Below are 17954 nucleotides of genomic sequence, written 5' to 3'. Positions count from 1 at the left end.
AGGCTGACACATTTAAGGAACTTTATTTTGAGTGGGAATGGCTTTTTATTGACTGAAATACCTGGGGACTCAGGAAGGACCCCGACCCTGCTGGCACCAGGTGGGGCAGGAGCCCTCATATGGATGCTGGGCTGCTCCTGTCCCTGGACACGCAGAGATAGTTATTGTCTGGGCATAATTCTTGCCTGAGACATAGAAACCTTGGTCTGGCCTTGACCTACATTCTCCAAGAAGAGCCTGGCTTCTTTACAGCAGCAAGAGGCTGTTACTCTGTGGTGGCCTAATGTGTCTCTACTAGCATGTGCATGTGCCTTTAGGGGGTGTGTGGGCTTCTTCTGGATTTGGCTGGCCTGTACATCGTGGTACTGCTTATGTTTGTCATGAAAATAAGATGAAAACACGAGATCTAGGTGTCAGATGCCCTGTCCCCTAGGAAGGCAGCCACAACTCGGCCACTGCTCAGTTGTCCAGCCTCACCCCCTACCCTTACCTTTGAAAAGAATGAGAAGCTTTAGGCTGCTTGGAGGTGGAAGGAAATGCTAAAATAAATTCCTGAGTGTGCAAAAAAGCCTGTCCTGTGGAGAACAGAGGAGTGAGGCTCTGAGGCCAAACACATCTGTGAATGAGGCTGCTAATGGGACAGATTCTAGAAGGAGGCCGGAGGGCTCTGGGCTCAGTTTGATGTGTGGCAAGCCTTCCCTTCGGGGTGCCTTGACTGGAGGACTGAGGCTCTCCTGTGACGCCCTGAGGCCTCTGGGGAGCTACTGCTTCCTGTGCTGCACCCCATTCTCTGGGACATTCCATATGCAGAGCACTCGGACTCAGTTCTCCTGTGCAGGCTGCTGGCTGGACCCCTGGCTCCCCTCCTGAGGGTGGTGGGCAGGGGCTCACTTCTTGTGCCCTCCCCTCCTTGCAGAGCTGGGGGAATGCAAGGGAAACCCCCTGGTTCCTGGTAGTAAAACCAGCCAGCATGTGGGCGTTTCTGCCTTCCTGCAGTTATAGCAGGTCAGAGGTAAATGGATCTTAGAGATGATACTGTCCTACAGCTCATCTTACAGATCCAGTATCCAAGTAGGAAAGCATAAGCTTTCCTAATGCTTGGTTTTTCCCAGACTCACTGAAAGTAGTTTTTAAATTTATATAAAAAATAAACTTCTCTAACAAAGCTCTAACATTCCAGTTTCCTGAAATGTGTCAGGGAAGAGGCTTCACAGCTTGTTCATGTGCAGATGGCCCCTGGTGCTTATTTCTACAGTAGGGGACTGGCACTTGTTGGCAATGTGGGGAGGTCTGAGGGGTCTGCCTGCACCCCTAATAAGGCCTAGCCACTTGTCAGCAATTAACACTGAGTCCCTGCTGAAGGGGACAAGGCCATCACCTAAATGGGGCAGTCACAATGCTATGGAAGCCAGTTAGGAGAAGCCCATGTATTCCAGTAGTTTGCCCATGGCTTTACCTTCATGAGTTTGTATGACTCTTTCTGTTTGGATTTTTATAAAAGCCCAGTCGTCACCATTGCAGCTTGATTTTTGTGCTGTCCTCAGTCACTGAGCTGATATCCTGTAAGTGATCTGGTTATATGCCAGATTTTGAGTGGTTAATAAAGGTCATCAGAATAGTAAACAAGCACTGGTAGATAATAGACTCGTTTGGCTTTTTGGAACTTGTTCATTTGTGGAATTTTAAGTACATAACACCAAAATGTATACCAGTGAAACCACAGTACATACTTGAAAAGAATGGTGAGTGGAAGTTAGGAGAGATTTCTCAGTCTCAGCTGTGTGTCCCAAGGCATTTTGACCAGTTTTGTCCTCTGAGAAATCAAGAGTTTACTCATGTATTCTCAGAAGCCCCTTCTGGTTCTAACAGTCTGTGATTCTTCTCTTTATTTTTTAAAAACATAGATAAGATCCTATTGGGGCTAAAGGAAGGGAAAGTCATATCAATTTATTAACATTAAAAAAGAATGCCTAATGCAAGTGAAGGGTAAAATGTTTTATTTTTAATACATGAGGTCTTTGTTATACCCACTGAGCCTGATCTTTTCAAATATTTTTGGAAAAGGGTAAGTGTGATATTTCTTTTGGAAATATTTTGGAAAAGGATCCTGTGATAGGGAGTAAGTGGCTGGAGAAGATAGGCTGCCAGGGCCCTGGTCAGAGTGCATTTCCTCTGCCCAGATTTAGGGGCTAGATCAAGGTCTGTTTCCAGGACCAAATGAGCTCTCCAATTTCTAGCATAGGCACCGTCCTCTTTCTTTTCCATCTGCCTCTGTTCCTCCTCAGCCCTGGCAACATCTTTTTGGGATATATTTATTTCTTATGTGCCTATGGCTCTTTAGGTATCAAACAACTATGACAGGAGAAGTTGCTGTGCCTACAGTAGGCAAAGTTAGACAGTAACTCAGCTAAAGACACAGCAAATACAAACCAAGAATGATGGCCAAAGCTGATTCAGAGATATGGAAGATGGCTCACACTAGATGCGTCTGTGCGATGATGAAAGTGGCCAGGGCAAAGTGACACTGGATTGGTCGCTTTGCTTCCAGGGAGCTCCAGGAGAGCTTTTCTGAGATGATGGAGTTAACATGTGTGGGCCTCACTGATCATCCAGCCATGGGGACCCAGCACTCCGCATGCCTCATCTCATTCTTACCCTTTTACAGATGAGGAAATGGAGATGTACAGAAGTCAGGTCACAAACGCGGGGTTAAACTTAGATCTGGCCAACCTGTGCACCTGCTCTCAGCCACCATCCCAACCCAGCTGAAGGACAGAATCAGCTCAGAGAGCAGGAGGACCCTGCCTATCTTCCCCTCTTTGTTGCTGTTTGGGGAGTTCGGTTTTACTTCTTGTCTTTCCCCACAGTTAGTCTAGGGAGCAACTAGGACATTTCATACACTAATAGTTGGCAGGGGGCCAGAAATGCTAACTGATGACCCCGTTCCCATAGAAAATATGTAATTTATCTGTTTCAATCAGATTGTTTTTAAAATGAAGCTTTAGAATTGAAATGCTGCAACTGTACCGATATCAGCATGAGACACGACTCCAGAGATTAAAAAGCCACAAAGACTTAGTCTGTTCAGAAGTTTGCTCTTTTGAAAATAATGACTAATGTTCCGACATGATTAATATTAGAACTATGAGATAGCAAACTGTTAAAGATGGAAATGATCCTCAAGATTGTGGAGTTCACACCACCATTTTAGAGACAGGAAAGTGAAGGCTGGAGAGAGGTGGCCCATTGCCCAGGAGACTCAGAAAACAGGACCAGGCCTTTGGGTTCCCCGCATCGTACTGCCCTCAACTCCTGGTCCCCTCAGTCACTGCAGTAACCACCAAGGAAAACGCTGCACAGAGTTAACTCATGATCAGATGTGAAAAGGATCTCCCACTGTGATTTTCTGTGTTGGATTTAACAATCTCCTCGCCTTTCTGCTGAATCAGAGTGAGGAACAGTCGAGGAGAATTGCATGAATAGCTTCTTGTGTGTCTGTGTGTGTTAATGGAGTTTTTTTTTTTTTTAAGGTTTTTCCATGATTAGATTCGTTGTTTTGTTTGTTTTTGTCCAGTTTTTTTGTTTGTTTTTGCATGAAATAATGAAAAAGTAAATCAAGGTTTGTAATTGGTTTCTTCTGGCTTAGGAAAGAAGAAAATTATTCTATGAGAGTACCAGCGATGTAACATGAGTGTATAATTTTACTCACTTGGTCTTAACTTTTGACACTCTTGCCTCAGTGTTCCTGGGCATGGTGTGGAGGCTCCCATGCAGGCAGGCTCAGTTTCTCGGGCACTCACAAGCGGAACAGATCAGGCATCTTCTTTGGTATCCTCAAAAGACTTCTCAGACCACTGGGTTCCTTGAGCCAGGTTCCACCTCTATCCCTGCTGTTACCTTTATGAAGTCTAGTATGAGCAAGGCGAGCAGAACACAGCCCCCTATGCAGAGCTGCCTGATCCGGCTCCTTTCCCCCTGAGCCTGGGCTGGGCCTCAGAATCTTCACCATAGCGCTTCCAGCCCACTACCAGTATTTGCAGATGAAACTTGAGGCATCCTTGCTAAGGGGAGCCACATGGGCCGAGCCCATAGGCCAAGCTTTCCTGAAGACACCGTAAGGTCTGTAAAAATAGTTACTACAGTTCAAAGCCATGCCTCACGAAAAATGAAGTACACGTGGATTCTCTTCGGTGACTTCCTCTGTTACCTCTGCCCCCCCACCCCCCCGGCAGAATTAATCATTCTTTACTCTGGAACCTCCTGCACAGACCCCTGAGGTAGCTCTCTTCACAGTTGATGGAAGTGAGCTGGGGGCTGCCTGTCCCTCACCCCTATTCCAGGTGGGTGCAGTGCTGTGTGCCCTCTTTTTGCCCCTGCCCTCCTCCACTGCCTGGGCTCCAGCATGTGTTTGTGATGTTTATGGGGTTGAATCCAGTGGATGAGAAAAGATGCTCATGCGCCAGATGGTGGCCCTGGGTGGACCCTGGACCTCCACACGCTAGTGGGTATGTTTCCACATTTCCTCCACTTCCGCTCGGGATCCTGCCATGGAGAAGTGGGACGGGCCCAGAGACCCTAGTCACAATGGGACCAGAGTCAACCTTGCCCTCTGCTCACTGGTTGATAATGATCTTCTTCTCCCACCTGTAACACTATAGTTCCTTGGTGCTCTAGTTGTTCTTACCCAGCTTACTGGGTAAGAACTTTCTGCGTATTGGCTTCGCAAGCTCAGCAGAACTTCAGCATCAGGTAAAATAGCAAAAAAAATAGAATTCTTAACTCTAAAAAATATTGTGCATGGTACCTTCATGCACTGCCTTCCCCATTCACAATAGCTCTTCTCCCTCAGTATATTTAAGATGATTGACTCATGAAATGTTAGGGTTATTCACAGATGTTCTATATGCACCTTTTGAGGCAAGCGAAGATGTACCTGTAAAGTACATTTTGGTGGCTTCTCAGTGTGATCCCAGAGATGAGGAGGATAAAGTGGTGCTATACCCAGCCACAGGATTCACTTTGATCCTTTAGCTTCCTTTCTTGGAAATGTCTAGGTGGATAGAATGTCCTCCTCGAGGGGGACTCCGTGCTTTCCCTACAGGCCACGGGTGCAGAGGCTCGCCTGCGGTGGAGATGCCTGGCTCCCTGGCACTCCCTTAGCCCAGCTGAGCCCCTGAGGGCCCTTGTCACCCTCCTCCTAGGTTCCGGAGGTCTGCCTGGTGGCAGAGGCTCCCACCTGGCCTGCTCCCAGGCGTGCAGCGTGCCCGGCATGCTCTCTGAAGCCCGTCTTCTCCCCACAGCTAGCATGCCCACCAGCGAGACTGAGTCTGTGAACACAGAGAACGTCAGCGGCGAAGGCGAGAACCGAGGCTGCTGTGGAAGTCTCTGGTGAGTGTGGGGAGCACTTGCCCTCCTTCCCCTCCTGTTGTCTCAGAGAAGCAGGTGGTGAGGAAGACGGACCAGGCTGCAGCAGAGCCCCGGACCATCGCCTTGGATGTGGCGGGTGGGAAGGCTCCTCGTACCCCACGTCACGCTTCCTCCTGTGCCAGGGCTATCCCTCCTGCACACCCCTCCCCCCCCCACCCCACCCCCGACCCGGCATTTCACATGCCTCTTCCTGTAAGTAGAGCCCATGAAGAATGTGGTGGTTAACCCGGCCACCTGCTGTGTCCATTAGGTGCTGGTGGAGACGGAGAGGCGCGGCCAAGGCGGGGCCCTCTGGGTGTCGGCGGTGGGGGTAAAGGCCTGATTCTCCTTCCAGCCTGGGTTTGGCATTTGTGCTTTTGAAGAAGAGCTTCTGTGGCAGAGTTGCTGACTAGAATGTGCTACGTATTTAAGTTTTCCTTTGCTCATGGGACCTTCCTAACCTCAAGCCTGGCGGTTGGATGACGAGGCCCTGCCTTCTTGGTGCCTGGCACTTTTTCCCTGGAGCCCTGCACCAGCCTTTCCTCATGATGGAAGGCACCATTGCATTAACACTCACTGGCTTTTTTCTAGATGATTTGGGCTGTGGCAGCTGGTCGGGGGGCTGGGGGGACCAGCAGTGCAGAATGTGCTGGGCACTGCCTGCTGTCGGGGAGCCCTGTGCGGTATGGTTTTGTTTGCTTCTTGCTGGTATCCTTCAGGTCTTATCTCTGTAAAGTGCAGGTGTCATTTTTAAGAGAACTCAATCTTACTCTTGGCAGAGTTTCATAAAAATGATGTGTTATGGGCAGAATATGCAACCATTTGTGAAGTGATTTTGCCTCCATTCTCTTGCGCTGCCCTCTTTGAGACATCATGAAGCAGACAGAGAATGGGTTTGTCATCCCCATTTTACAGATGAGAACGCTGAGGCCCAAAGACCTGCTGCTTTCCCATACTCACCCAGTGGGAGAATGGCAGCGCTGGGACTCCTAGTGCAGTGCTCCCTCTGCGGTAGTAGCAGCAAATGCTGCTGTCAAGATGAGTGGCAGGAGAGACTCTGCTGCCTTCATTTTGGCCCCTGCATCACTGCCTGCTGCCAGGGCCTGCAGGGAATCTGGCCAAGTCTTCCCTGACCTGGGCCTCAAGGGTGCTCGGTCTGCTCCTCTGGCCCTGGCAGCATCCTGATTTCTGCTCTGGCCTTGCCCCCGCTGGCCTGCTGTGGTAACCAGGGGTGCTAAGTCCAGGCTGTATGCATGGCTTTTATGATATCTCAGCTGAAATGATGGGGAGTGTGTGCTCAAGCCCTCGGAACCAGAATCTTAACACTTTTTGTCTTTCTTTCAGTCAAGCCATCTCAAAATCCAAACTCAGGTCAGTATCTTCTTTCTGTTTCTTCGTTAGCCTGTGTGTTGCCTTTGTATGTTCTCACTTCTGAATTTTACGTAGAATTGCTCTGGACTTGAGTTTTCCTCTGTGGGTTATAACATTGATACCAAATTGCAGTCAGAATCCTATGAGCCTGCCTTAGGGAGCAGTGTAATAGCTGCCAAAGACCTCCCTCAAAACAAACCAGTAAGACCCAGTAACGAGTTTTGCCTCCCCATTAATCCCCCTTATTCTCTGAGTCATTTTCCTAAGAGAGCTGCTGCTTGTCACTTTTCTTCTCGAAAGCTTTCCATAGAAAGGGAATTCAAGAAGTCTCCCAAGGTACTAGCATTTCTTGATGTGCATGCAGGTTACGTGTTCAGTTGGTAAAACTCATTGAACCATATACCTATGATTAGTGTAGTTTTTCATCTGAGTGTTACTTTTCAACAAAAACATTTTCCTACTATATATAAACACTAACTTAAAATAGACAAAGACCTAAATATAAAATATAAAATCATGAACATTCCAGAAAGAAAACATAGGAGAAAGTCTTTGTGACCCTGAGTTAGGCAAAGGTTTCTTAAGATACAACACCCAATATACTTTCTGTAACAGAAAACAGATAAATTGGTCTTTGTCAGAATTAAACTTCTGTTCTTCAAAAGAAAAGAAAAAGGTAAGCTTCAGACTTGGGGAAGAATATTTGCAAAGCATATTTGATAAAGGACTGGTATCCCATATATATAAAGATTAATACATAAAGAAGAGTGTCAATAATAGAAAAACCCAATAAAAAATGAGCAAAATTTTTAATAGGCATTTCATCAGAGAAGAGATGTGGATGGCAGATAAGCACGTGAAATGACCATCAGTTGTTACAAAAATGCGCATTAAAATCAGTTAGATACCACTACACACCCATTAGAGTGAATCAGATTTAAATATCTGACAATGCCAGGTTCTGACAAGGATGCTGATTGGTGGGAACTTTTATACAATGTTGGTGGACATGTCAAATGACACAGCCGTTAAAAAAATGGTTTGGTAGTTCCTCATAAAGTTTAAACATATATTTACCGTGTTTATATTTGGCCCAGCCATCCCGCTTCTAAGGTGTTTGTATAAGAGAAATGAAGATATATGCCTACATACAAAGTTGTAACATGAATGTTTGTACCAGTTTTATTCATACTTACCCCAAGCTGGAAATAACCCAAAGGTCCATCAAATGTGAGTGGGTAGACACACTGTGGTTCACCAGTATGATGGAGTACTAGTTTGTGTCTGCTGAGTTATGCATCCCAGGAGAAACCCAGCTGTGAGCGGGACAGTCTTTAGTGTCCTTAGTAGAGTTTTTCCACGGTGGCCATCATGTTAGAAGCTGCTCTTTCCATTGGAACCTGCACAGCAAGAGTAATAATAAAATACAACTTGCTTGATCCAGGTTTTGGTAAAGAGTTGGCACAACTCTTTCTCTGCTCACTTCCTGGGTTACAGATTTTCTTTTTGCTTAGCAACACAGCTGAGTCAGCCAGGGCTGCAGCTTGGGTAGCCTGGAGATTCCTCTTGACTCAGGCCCCCAGAGGAAGTACCCCACTGTCGTTAGTGAGGCAGCACAGCCTGCAGAGGACTGACTTTACCAATTGGCTGACCTTTTCATGGGATCTGGGTCGCTGAGCTGCAGCTCACGGCACACTTTACCAAACCATCCCCTTGCGGCAGGGAAGGTTTTCTAGAAGGAGACAGGCTAAGGGAGAGAATATTTTCTCTAATCACAAACAGGAACTGAAGGTAGGTGGAGGACATGCTACTTGTCTGTTTGGCTGAGCTCATTTTATTTTTATGAAAACACGATTCAATATTGGCTCTTCTCCTAAAGGTATATTTTGAGCATCACTAGTTAGAAAGGGCACCTGATGACTCAGTATGAAGATTCATGTCCTACTCAGCTTTGACAACTCTGCCAGGCTCTGGAGGAACCTCAGAGATTTAAGAAAGGATTGAAAAGATTCCCTTTAAAAAAAAAAAAACTAGCTTTGTAGCACTTTGCTGCCTGGTAAATTCTGTATGGTGATTGAGATGCTGCAAGAGATGTGTATAATAAGCGAAGTGGCCCTCTGCACTGATTGCATGAGCAGATCCACGTCCCATATGGTGAATATAGGAACTGCATATGTGTGCAAGTGTAGTTTTGCATCTGCACATGAAACTATGAATATCTAGATTTTCTAACCCACTTAAGGGCAGCATATGACAGATTCTGGAGTTATCTATAAGCCATAAGGAAGGACTGATAGCATGATCAAGTCAAGATTATACTTTTAAAAGTTGCATTTTAAGACCAACATGATTTTTATTATGAAGTCTGTTAATTTCTGTGCCATTTGTGCTCATCTTTCCTTCCTGCACTCCCACCCCAATCTGGACCTCCAGAGTGAAAGCCAAATTATCTCTCAATCATATTTATTGGATACTCAGATGCTGTATCTGTCATCTACGTAGTAATGTTTGCTTGTCTTTTAGCCGCCGCTGGCGTCGCTGGAACCGATTCAATCGCAGAAGATGTAGGGCCGCTGTGAAGTCTGTCACGTTTTACTGGCTGGTTATCGTCCTGGTGTTTCTGAACACCTTAACCATTTCCTCTGAGCACTACGATCAGCCAGATTGGTTGACACAGATTCAAGGTACAAGCAGAGGCCATTCCTTTTTTGTTCTGAACTAGAGATTTCTGTGGCTGTCCAACTGCCATTTGTTCTTATCTGATCGCTGCATGATGAAGTATCGGAACATTTCGAGTGAGGACAAACTTGGTAGAACCATCCAGACACAGCAACTACCAGAGCGAGGGTGCTGTCTGTGCTGCGTGGTGAAGCACCTTGGAGCCGCTTAATGCAGAGCATCTAATTGTCCTAACCCTGAGCCAACCTAGGACCAAGGATTCTTGGAGCTGGAAGGGACCTCATAATCCCTGCTCCCTGCCCTCATCGGGGAAGCTTCATTTTTCCCTATAGTACTTCTGGCAAATGGTTTTGGTTCCCCTGCTTTGAATGCCCCAGCACTGGGGTGTGGGACACTTATCCCTAGAGACAGTCCATTCTGGGTTTGACAGTTTCGAGCCTTTGAAAAGTCCTTCCTTTCATCCAGTGAAACCTGTTTCCTTCTACCTCTCCAGCCTGCTTGGTGATATTTTCAGCTGTTAGAAATGACATTGATAGGTGACTGCTTCTGATATCGTCGTGCCATAAACGAGTTCAGACAGGTCTTTTCTGTGTGATTGAATGAAAAAATATGCATAACCTGATGGTGTCAATGCAGAATCGTAGGCTTTTAGGGCTGGAAGGCATCAGAGATTATGTGATGAGCTGCCCCTTCCCATTTTGTCGTCAGTGACACTGAGACCTGGAGAAATCAAGTAACTTCTCCAGAGTCACACACCTAGCTAGTAGCAGAAGCAGGACCACAGCCTGGTGGACAGACTGTCCACGCGCAGGCCACGTTTCTGTCCTGGGTGAGGTAGTGAAGAGAGAGACAAGGTATTGGCGTATTTCCTGTGGGGCCTGATAGGGAGGGAGGTGTGAGGGGCAGGAGCAGTCTGAGTGTCTTGCAGGAGACCCTGAGGATGGGTGCCCCTTTGTCTTTCCAGATATTGCCAACAAAGTCCTCTTGGCTCTGTTCACCTGCGAGATGCTGGTAAAAATGTACAGCTTGGGCCTCCAAGCATATTTCGTCTCTCTTTTCAACCGGTTTGATTGCTTCGTGGTGTGTGGTGGAATCACTGAGACGATCTTGGTGGAACTGGAAATCATGTCTCCCCTGGGGATCTCTGTGTTTCGGTGTGTGCGCCTCTTAAGAATCTTCAAAGTGACCAGGTAAGGAAATGTGGGTCCCACTGCAAATGTTTTATGTACATGAGGCGGCGACCAGTCACGTCCCCGGGCAGGTGATGTTCTGCTCTGTCCCGCATGGGTGTTCTGAGCTGACACCCTCATCTTGACTTATAGGCACTGGACTTCCCTGAGCAACTTAGTGGCATCCTTGTTAAACTCCATGAAGTCCATCGCTTCGCTGTTGCTTCTGCTTTTTCTCTTCATTATCATCTTTTCCTTGCTTGGGATGCAGCTGTTTGGCGGCAAGTTTAATTTTGATGAAACGCAAACCAAGCGGAGCACCTTTGACAATTTCCCTCAAGCACTTCTCACAGTGTTCCAGGTGAGTCCTCCCTCCATTCCCCGAAAAGCACTTCGTGAGCAGCAGCTAAAACTCCTCTGCCTTCTTGTCTGCTTACACTCAGGAAGACAAAAGGACTCCATTTTTGTTCATCTCTGCCCTAATCATAGCCTGGTAAATTTTGTACCATTTAAGTTATTTGTTCTGCATCATCCTCCAGCTATCTATCTTATGTGATGTAATTTTTTTAAAGACTTCTAGCTACATTACATAATAATAAACCAAAAGAACTATTTTTCACACTCAAGCTCTTCCTAGAAAACTTTTTCATTGATTTTGTGAGGTTTCTTTGAAATAGACTCTAAAATCCTTTTTTTCTTTGGTACTTTTAGATAGCAGGTCAGTTTATAATCCTAGTTATAATAGATTTACACAAGAAGTGAATTCTCATGCCTCCATGCTTTGGTGTATAGTTGGAGGAATCAGAGTGGTAGGAACTGTGACAGCCATTGGCCCCTTCTGTCCTCCTCCTGGGACGCAGGACACACAGATTCTGAGGGTGCCTGTCCTGTGGGGCCTCTGCAGGCAGTAGCTGAGAAGGGAGCGGTGGTTGCAGAGAGGCATCGATGGCTCTGCTGCTCAGAGTAGCAGCACATGCTCTCCTGACTCTAAGCTGAGGTGCTCAAAACCCTCCTCCTTGGACAGGGTCTGATGGATAAGTTTAAAAGACCCACCTGTCCTCATTGCTTTTCCTGTGTGATGTGAGCTGCAGAGCCCTGCCAGAGAGGAAAGGCAGCAGACAGCTGGGTCCCATGGTGGCCTTTTCCATGCCCAGCTCTCTGCTGTGGATGAGTCACTTACCCATTTCTGAAGAAATCCAGAGACCAAAGGGAATGATCTGGACAATTCTTTCCCACTTGGTCATTTTGAGGTATATATAATCTGCTGTAAACCATAGTTTTTTTGTTTGAATTATACTTAAATTTTGGCTGCTAATCAGTCATTCTTTTTTTAAAAAAATTTTCTTTCAGAGAAACTGGTGTCTTTTTTTTTTTGGTAATGCATGCATATGGCACAAAATTCTAATGTTACAAATGAATAATAATTATCCCAGCCAGCCACGAATTTCCTCTTCTAGGAAGCAACTACCGTTAAACAGTTTCTTGTGAATTCTTAGATCTGCATTTTCTGATAGCTACAACTCAGTTAAGCTACCTATAGGTGACTTTCCACAGACGGGAGCTCACTCTACGTGCTGTTTTGCATCTCGCTTTTATCACTTCGAGTGTCCTCAAGAGCCTTCCTGCTTGGTCCATAAAAGGCTGCCCCTCCTTTGAAACGCTGCATCCATGCGGTGGTAGATGTGCCATTGTTCATGTGACCAGACCCTTGCTGACAAGCATTGAGTTCTGTCTGGTCTTTGCCCACATAAACAGGGCTCCAGTAGGTGACCCTGAACATGCGTCAGAGGGCACATGTGTTGGCTGTAGATCTGTGGGATAAACTCCCAGAGATGGAATTGCTGCTTTAGAGAGCGTGTCCATTTTAAATGTTGACACCCTTGCCCAAGTGCTCTCCTTATGGTTGTATTAGCTCATTCTCTTCACACTGCCCGTTGCCTCACTGCCTCTCCCCTCAGTGGAGAGCGTGCTTTGGGATGCCCATCAGATAAGTGAAAATGGCGTTTCATTGTACTTTTAACAGATACTCCTCTTATCAGGAGTGAGGTTGAACGTCTTTTCATATGACTCAGAGCCATCAGTAGTGCCTTTTCTGTGAATTACTTTATCTTTTCAAATCATTTGCCCATTTTTGTTTGGTTGTGATCCATAACAGTTTAAATTTTAAAAATATCTAGTCCAGATTGAAGATAAAGGAGCTCTGTCGTCGGAAGATAGCATTTTTTTCATTACTGTTCTTATTCATCTGATTCTATTTCATCATGGATTGAATTACCAAGTATGATCAGTAGAGAAGATTAAATTTAAATTTCAGGTCATTGGTGATATCTACTCTTGAGGTAGTTTTGTAAATTTACATGAGACATTTAGAATTTCCTGCTTCTGTAATTTCATAGGTATAATTATCCATTTCCACAGTTGATGGACTATGTGGAATGCTATGCAGCAGTTAAAAGAATGAGATGCACCTTCTGACACAGAGGGTCTCCAGAGTATGTTGTTGAAAGGAAAAACAAGCCAGTTGCAGAAAACTTTGCATAGCATGATATCCTTTATGTCTGAAAACTCAGAGAAGACAGCTAGTGCTTGTTTTCTTTGTATGTAAACGGGTTTAAATCTGTAGCTGAAGGTTCCAGAGAGACACAGAAAGAGCATGCTTTCTGGGGAAGGGACTAAAACTGGGCTGGGGTGTAATCAAAAAGCACATAAATCTTTGCTGGGTGCGGTGGCTCACGCCTGTAATCCCAGCACTTCGGGAGGCCGAGGTGGGCGGAACACTTGAGGTCAGGAGTTCGAGACCAGCTGGCCAACATGGTGTAACACTATCTCTACTAAAAATATAAAAATTAGCCGAGTGTGGTGGTGGTCACCTGTAATCCCAGCTACTTGAAAGGCTGAGGCAGGAGAGTCACTTGAACCGGGGAGGTGGAGGTTGCAGTGAGCCTAGATCAAGCCACTGCACTCCAGCCTGGCGATAGAGTGAGACTCCATCTCAAAATAAAAAAACCAAAACAAACAAACAAACAAACACATAAGCCTTAATAATAAGGCAATTTTTTTCACTCAAAGAATTATCTATTTGTGTAGTTAAAAAACAATGTTTTAGAAATTCCATGGGATAACAGATGGATTTGTTCAGTGCAAACCGGACTGTGAAAGGCAGCTTAAACCAGATCTAGGCAGCCATCGAGGGGCTCTAGGAGAGCGACTGCGATTTGTGAATCCACCTGCTGGCTGATACCAGTTTGGCTTCTCAGATCCTGACAGGCGAAGACTGGAACGCTGTGATGTACGATGGCATCATGGCTTACGGGGGCCCGTCCTCTTCAGGAATGATCGTCTGCATCTACTTCATCATCCTCTTCATTTGTGGTAACTGTATCCTTCAAGCCGACCAGGCTTTGTTGTTGCCGTCGTTATCTGGTTTTGTTTTTCTTCCTCTGGATTTCTCTGTGGTAATGGTGGTGGTAGTAGTTGTGGCAGGGAGGTGAATGCCTTTACCTTATTAGCTCAATATCTGCTTTTCTTCCGTGCTGCTGGGGGGCAGCATCCTGTAAGCAGAATTCCAGAGAGGCTTTGAGGGATGCACTCTGGCTAAGAGAAGCAAGCCCAGGGAAGGAGCTTGAGACAGCACACATACTGGTCCCAGAGGTCCCTCAGTTTGGCATCATGTCTCCTGTACAGGTCCCGAGGGATGGCTGAGCGCAAGGCCAGGTGGTTCTTGATGTTATCATTATTGGGAGCTTAGGCGTCCATCTGTGACTTCCTAAGACCCTTCGTGACTGATGGAAGCCATCTTTGTGGACTGATCTGTGCCCCCCTGGGCTAATTTCACTTTGCTGATCTGTCCATCTTTGGGGATCAAGTGTCCATTGGCTAGCTGCTAAATCATGCTGTGTAACTTCTCTCTGCCTTACTTTACCCCTTTTCCCTGTCAAGAGAAAATCTCTAATCCTAGACTTCTGGAATTGGCCCTTGGATCTGTATTTACCTCATGCAGACCCTTCCTGATCCTGTAGCCTTTGGTTCTCGATGTTTTATCTCCAGGTCCTCCATGCCTAGCACCAGACCTGGTACACAGAGGCCTTTAATGAATGTTTGATGCATGAACAACGTACACACACCTGATACTATATCTGGGCCTTCACCCTTCCGTTTTAAAAGGTCCTAATCTGGATTCTTCTCCTAAGGTGGCCCAGATCTCTGTAGGTGTTTTCTCCTTTATCTTGTCTGGCTCACTGATAAATTTTCTTCAGTGTGGTAACCTCAGTGCAAACCTGCCCCCTTTTCTACAGGGACAATGCTTCGTGCTATAAGGTATTTTATGAAAACCCCATCTCAACACATATACATCCTTCTAGTCCCTTGACTCGGCTCTAAGGCCCCCTCCACCAGAGCCACCCCTGCCCTGTCTCCCACCCAGAGAAGGTTCTTCTACCTCTGAGGTCCCCCTCAGATTTTATCCACGTCTCTTACCGCCTGTAGGTTCTTCTGTCTACTGGATTTTTATTTATTTATTATTATTTTTTTTTTTAGAAGGAGTCTCACTGTGTCACGCAGGCTGGAGTGCAGTGGTGCAATCTCGGCTCACTGCAACCTCCGCCTCCTGGGTTCAAGTGATTCTCCTGCCTCAGCCTCCTGAGTAGCCGGGATTACATGTGTGCACCACCATGCCCAGCTAATTTTTGTATTTTTAGTAGAAATGGGGTTTCTCCATGTTAACCAGGCCAGTCTAAAACTCCTGACCTCAGGTGATCCACCCACCTTGGCCTCCCAAAGTGCCGGGATTACAGGTGTGAGCCACCACACTTGGCCTGTCTACTGGAATTTTGAGGGGGCATTCCTCCATCTCCCTAACTAGATGGATAAGCTTCTTGAGTCAGGAATCTTTTTTGTGTTCATATCTCTCAATAGAGTACGGGATCTTGCACATAGTTGGCCCTTGGTAAATGAATGGTCATTATTTTCTTTTTCTGCTGTCCTCATGGTTGACTCTTTAGGCCACAGCGACATCCTGGACTTAAATCTGCGGAGAAGTATTCCCTGGTGCTTGTCTGTGGTTGCATGTTGTTTTCTTTGTAGCATGTGTCACTGTATCAGAGGTGCTTAGGGAGCTGCTTATGCTCTGTCTTCCCCAACTAGAGTAGATATTCCAGTGTGTGGTGTTTCTTCCTGTGCCCTCAGCACCCACAACAGTGCCTGGCACATTGGAGGTGCTTGGTAGATCTTTTTGGATGAATTCCAGAGCGTGCCACTCTTGAGGAGGGTCTGAGTAATGCCTCTCAATGCAGATGATGGATTTTTCTCTGGGAAGTTGTTACAAGCTTGTAAGATCTTCCTGTGGCTCATCACTCTGGATTTGCTTTCCACTACCCAAAGGAGTTGAGTGTCATGGCAAGACTAGAGAGATTATTGTTTCTTCACTGAGATCATGGAGGGAATACTCAGTACAGCTAGTCTCATCACTAGCCCCTGTCTGAGTTACCATTACCCCAGGCCTAGCAGAGGAATGCTCATGTTACCAAGCCATCTCCAGCCCAGCACAAATTGCTTCCTGAGGCTCATTGCAGCTCCAGTTAAAAAATAGGCCAGCATGTCAAAGGCTTTTTGAGTCTTAATGTAATTCACTTATGTTTCTCTCCTCTTTAAAACCTTGAATAGATTAGTCAGGCGTGCTATTCCCTCACAGAGATCTCATCATCTGTTCCTTGTTAGGTTACGTTGGTTTACGTGTTCAGCAACCCATCCGAGACAACATTGCACAGGGCGTATGGGGCAGTGCTGTGCTGCTCCTGTCTCGGGGTCTCTGGGCTCCTGCAGTTTTGCCCGCAGATGGCCGGGCATCAGGCAGAGAGAAACATTTGTCACAGAAGGGGGCCTTCTCACTTACTGCCCTCTCATCCCTGTGCTTCTCAAAAACACGTTTCACTGCTAGTGGGTAAGAAACAGGCATCTTCTGATTTAGGAGTCTTGTTCAGAATACTTGCTAAAAACAAAAACATTCAAGAAAGCCATGTATACAACATTACAGTAAGAGTGAAAAAATACGATAATTTATTCAGTCACCTAACCTTTTATTGTGTTTTTTAACTGGAACTGCAATGAGCCTCAGGAAGCAATTTGTCCTGGGCTGGAGAGGGCAAAAATCAAGTTCAGGTACAGTGATCAAAGATTGAGCTGCAGTGAGACTATTCACAACAGTCCAGCACCAGGTGGCAGTAAGTCAGACACATTATAGTCAGTCAGTGTTTGTGGAGTGAAGGAATGAATGAGTTATCTCTATAGACTCTGAAGGTTATTTCAAAGGAGAAAGTCTCATACTGTCTTGTGCAAGGGGATCATCATTTGAGCAACTTGCAACCTTTGAAGTGGTCTATTTTGGAAAGCACTCCCCTGAATATATATGTTGTGGTTGTAGTATGTGTTTAAAAAAAAAAAAAACCCAAACTACTTTTTAATTATACCATGTTTATGTTATAGATTGTTTTATAAAATGTGTAACATAGCTATAGATATGTAGATGTTTGGACACACACACACAGAGAAAGGTTGAAATTAGTGGGTTTTCATGGGTTTTAGTGAATCTTAATTTTACTTCTGTAGACTGTCCTTTTACAGGTTTTTACTTTTTTGTTTTGTTTTGTTTTGTTTTGTTTTGTTTGAAAAGCAGGGCTCTGGCACTCTAGTTTTGCTGTGTGAGTATAACACTTGGGACAGTCACTTGCTACCAGCCTCCCAGGATGCAGAGGTGTGTGGTGTTGCCATTGTTGGCCACATGTAGTTGCATTTAGTGTGTGTTGTGCCCTTAAAAAGTTCAAATTAGATATTCTACTGAATGTCTTCTTGGCCATCGCTGTAGACAATTTGGCTGATGCTGAAAGTTTGAACACTGCTCAGAAAGAAGAAGCGGAAGAAAAGGAGAGGAAAAAGATTGCCAGGTAACCCTGTTTTCCCCTGAAGTGTTTGTCCAGGGGCTGCGTTGGGAGCCCTGCACATTTGCAGCCTGCCAGGCTCACCCCCGCATCACGGCAGCTGCAGCCCCCGAGTTGCTGCTTTGTGGATCATGGTTGACCATGCACTGCAGACCAAAATGGATGGAATCTTGGGCAGAAGCCAGGCTCTTGGCTCTCATCCCTCGGGGCTGAGAGTGGGAGTCACGTGTCCCCATGCTTAAAGAATCACTGCAGTTAATTTTGGCATCATAAAATAAATGATGCAGTCAATGCTGATTAGCTCTCAGATGAGAATTTTAATAGGATGATCTGTGTAATGAATCCATCGCATTGAGAGTACCAGGAAGCTCTGAGTTTGGGTTGTGCTAGGCTCTTG

The 17954-nt window shown here is 45.8% G+C and overlaps 1 protein-coding gene across 10 annotated transcripts in view; it reads left to right on the top strand.

The window, feature by feature from the left end:
- The window catches only part of CACNA1D (calcium voltage-gated channel subunit alpha1 D), a 322420-nt gene that overhangs the window by 221920 nt on the left and 82546 nt on the right, over positions 1–17954 (top strand). For 6 of the 10 annotated variants that reach the window (XM_030811596.1, XM_030811598.1, XM_030811605.1 and 3 more), the window contains 8 exons: positions 5301–5388; positions 5678–5737; positions 6751–6777; positions 9301–9461; positions 10421–10646; positions 10779–10986; positions 13883–14003; positions 17449–17563. In XM_030811596.1, coding sequence (XP_030667456.1) covers positions 5301–5388; positions 5678–5737; positions 6751–6777; positions 9301–9461; positions 10421–10646; positions 10779–10986; positions 13883–14003; positions 17449–17563 — 1006 coding nt within the window. The remainder of the gene's footprint in view (positions 1–5300; positions 5389–5677; positions 5738–6750; positions 6778–9300; positions 9462–10420; positions 10647–10778; positions 10987–13882; positions 14004–17448; positions 17564–17954) is intronic. The other 4 variants (XM_030811599.1, XM_030811606.1, XM_030811600.1 and 1 more) reach the window with 1 other exon arrangement.

The sequence above is a fragment of the Nomascus leucogenys genome, chromosome 4 (assembly GCF_006542625.1).
Source record: "Nomascus leucogenys isolate Asia chromosome 4, Asia_NLE_v1, whole genome shotgun sequence".
In the NCBI taxonomy this organism is placed as follows: domain Eukaryota; kingdom Metazoa; phylum Chordata; class Mammalia; order Primates; family Hylobatidae; genus Nomascus; species Nomascus leucogenys.
This window is presented reverse-complemented; position numbering and strand designations above follow the sequence as displayed.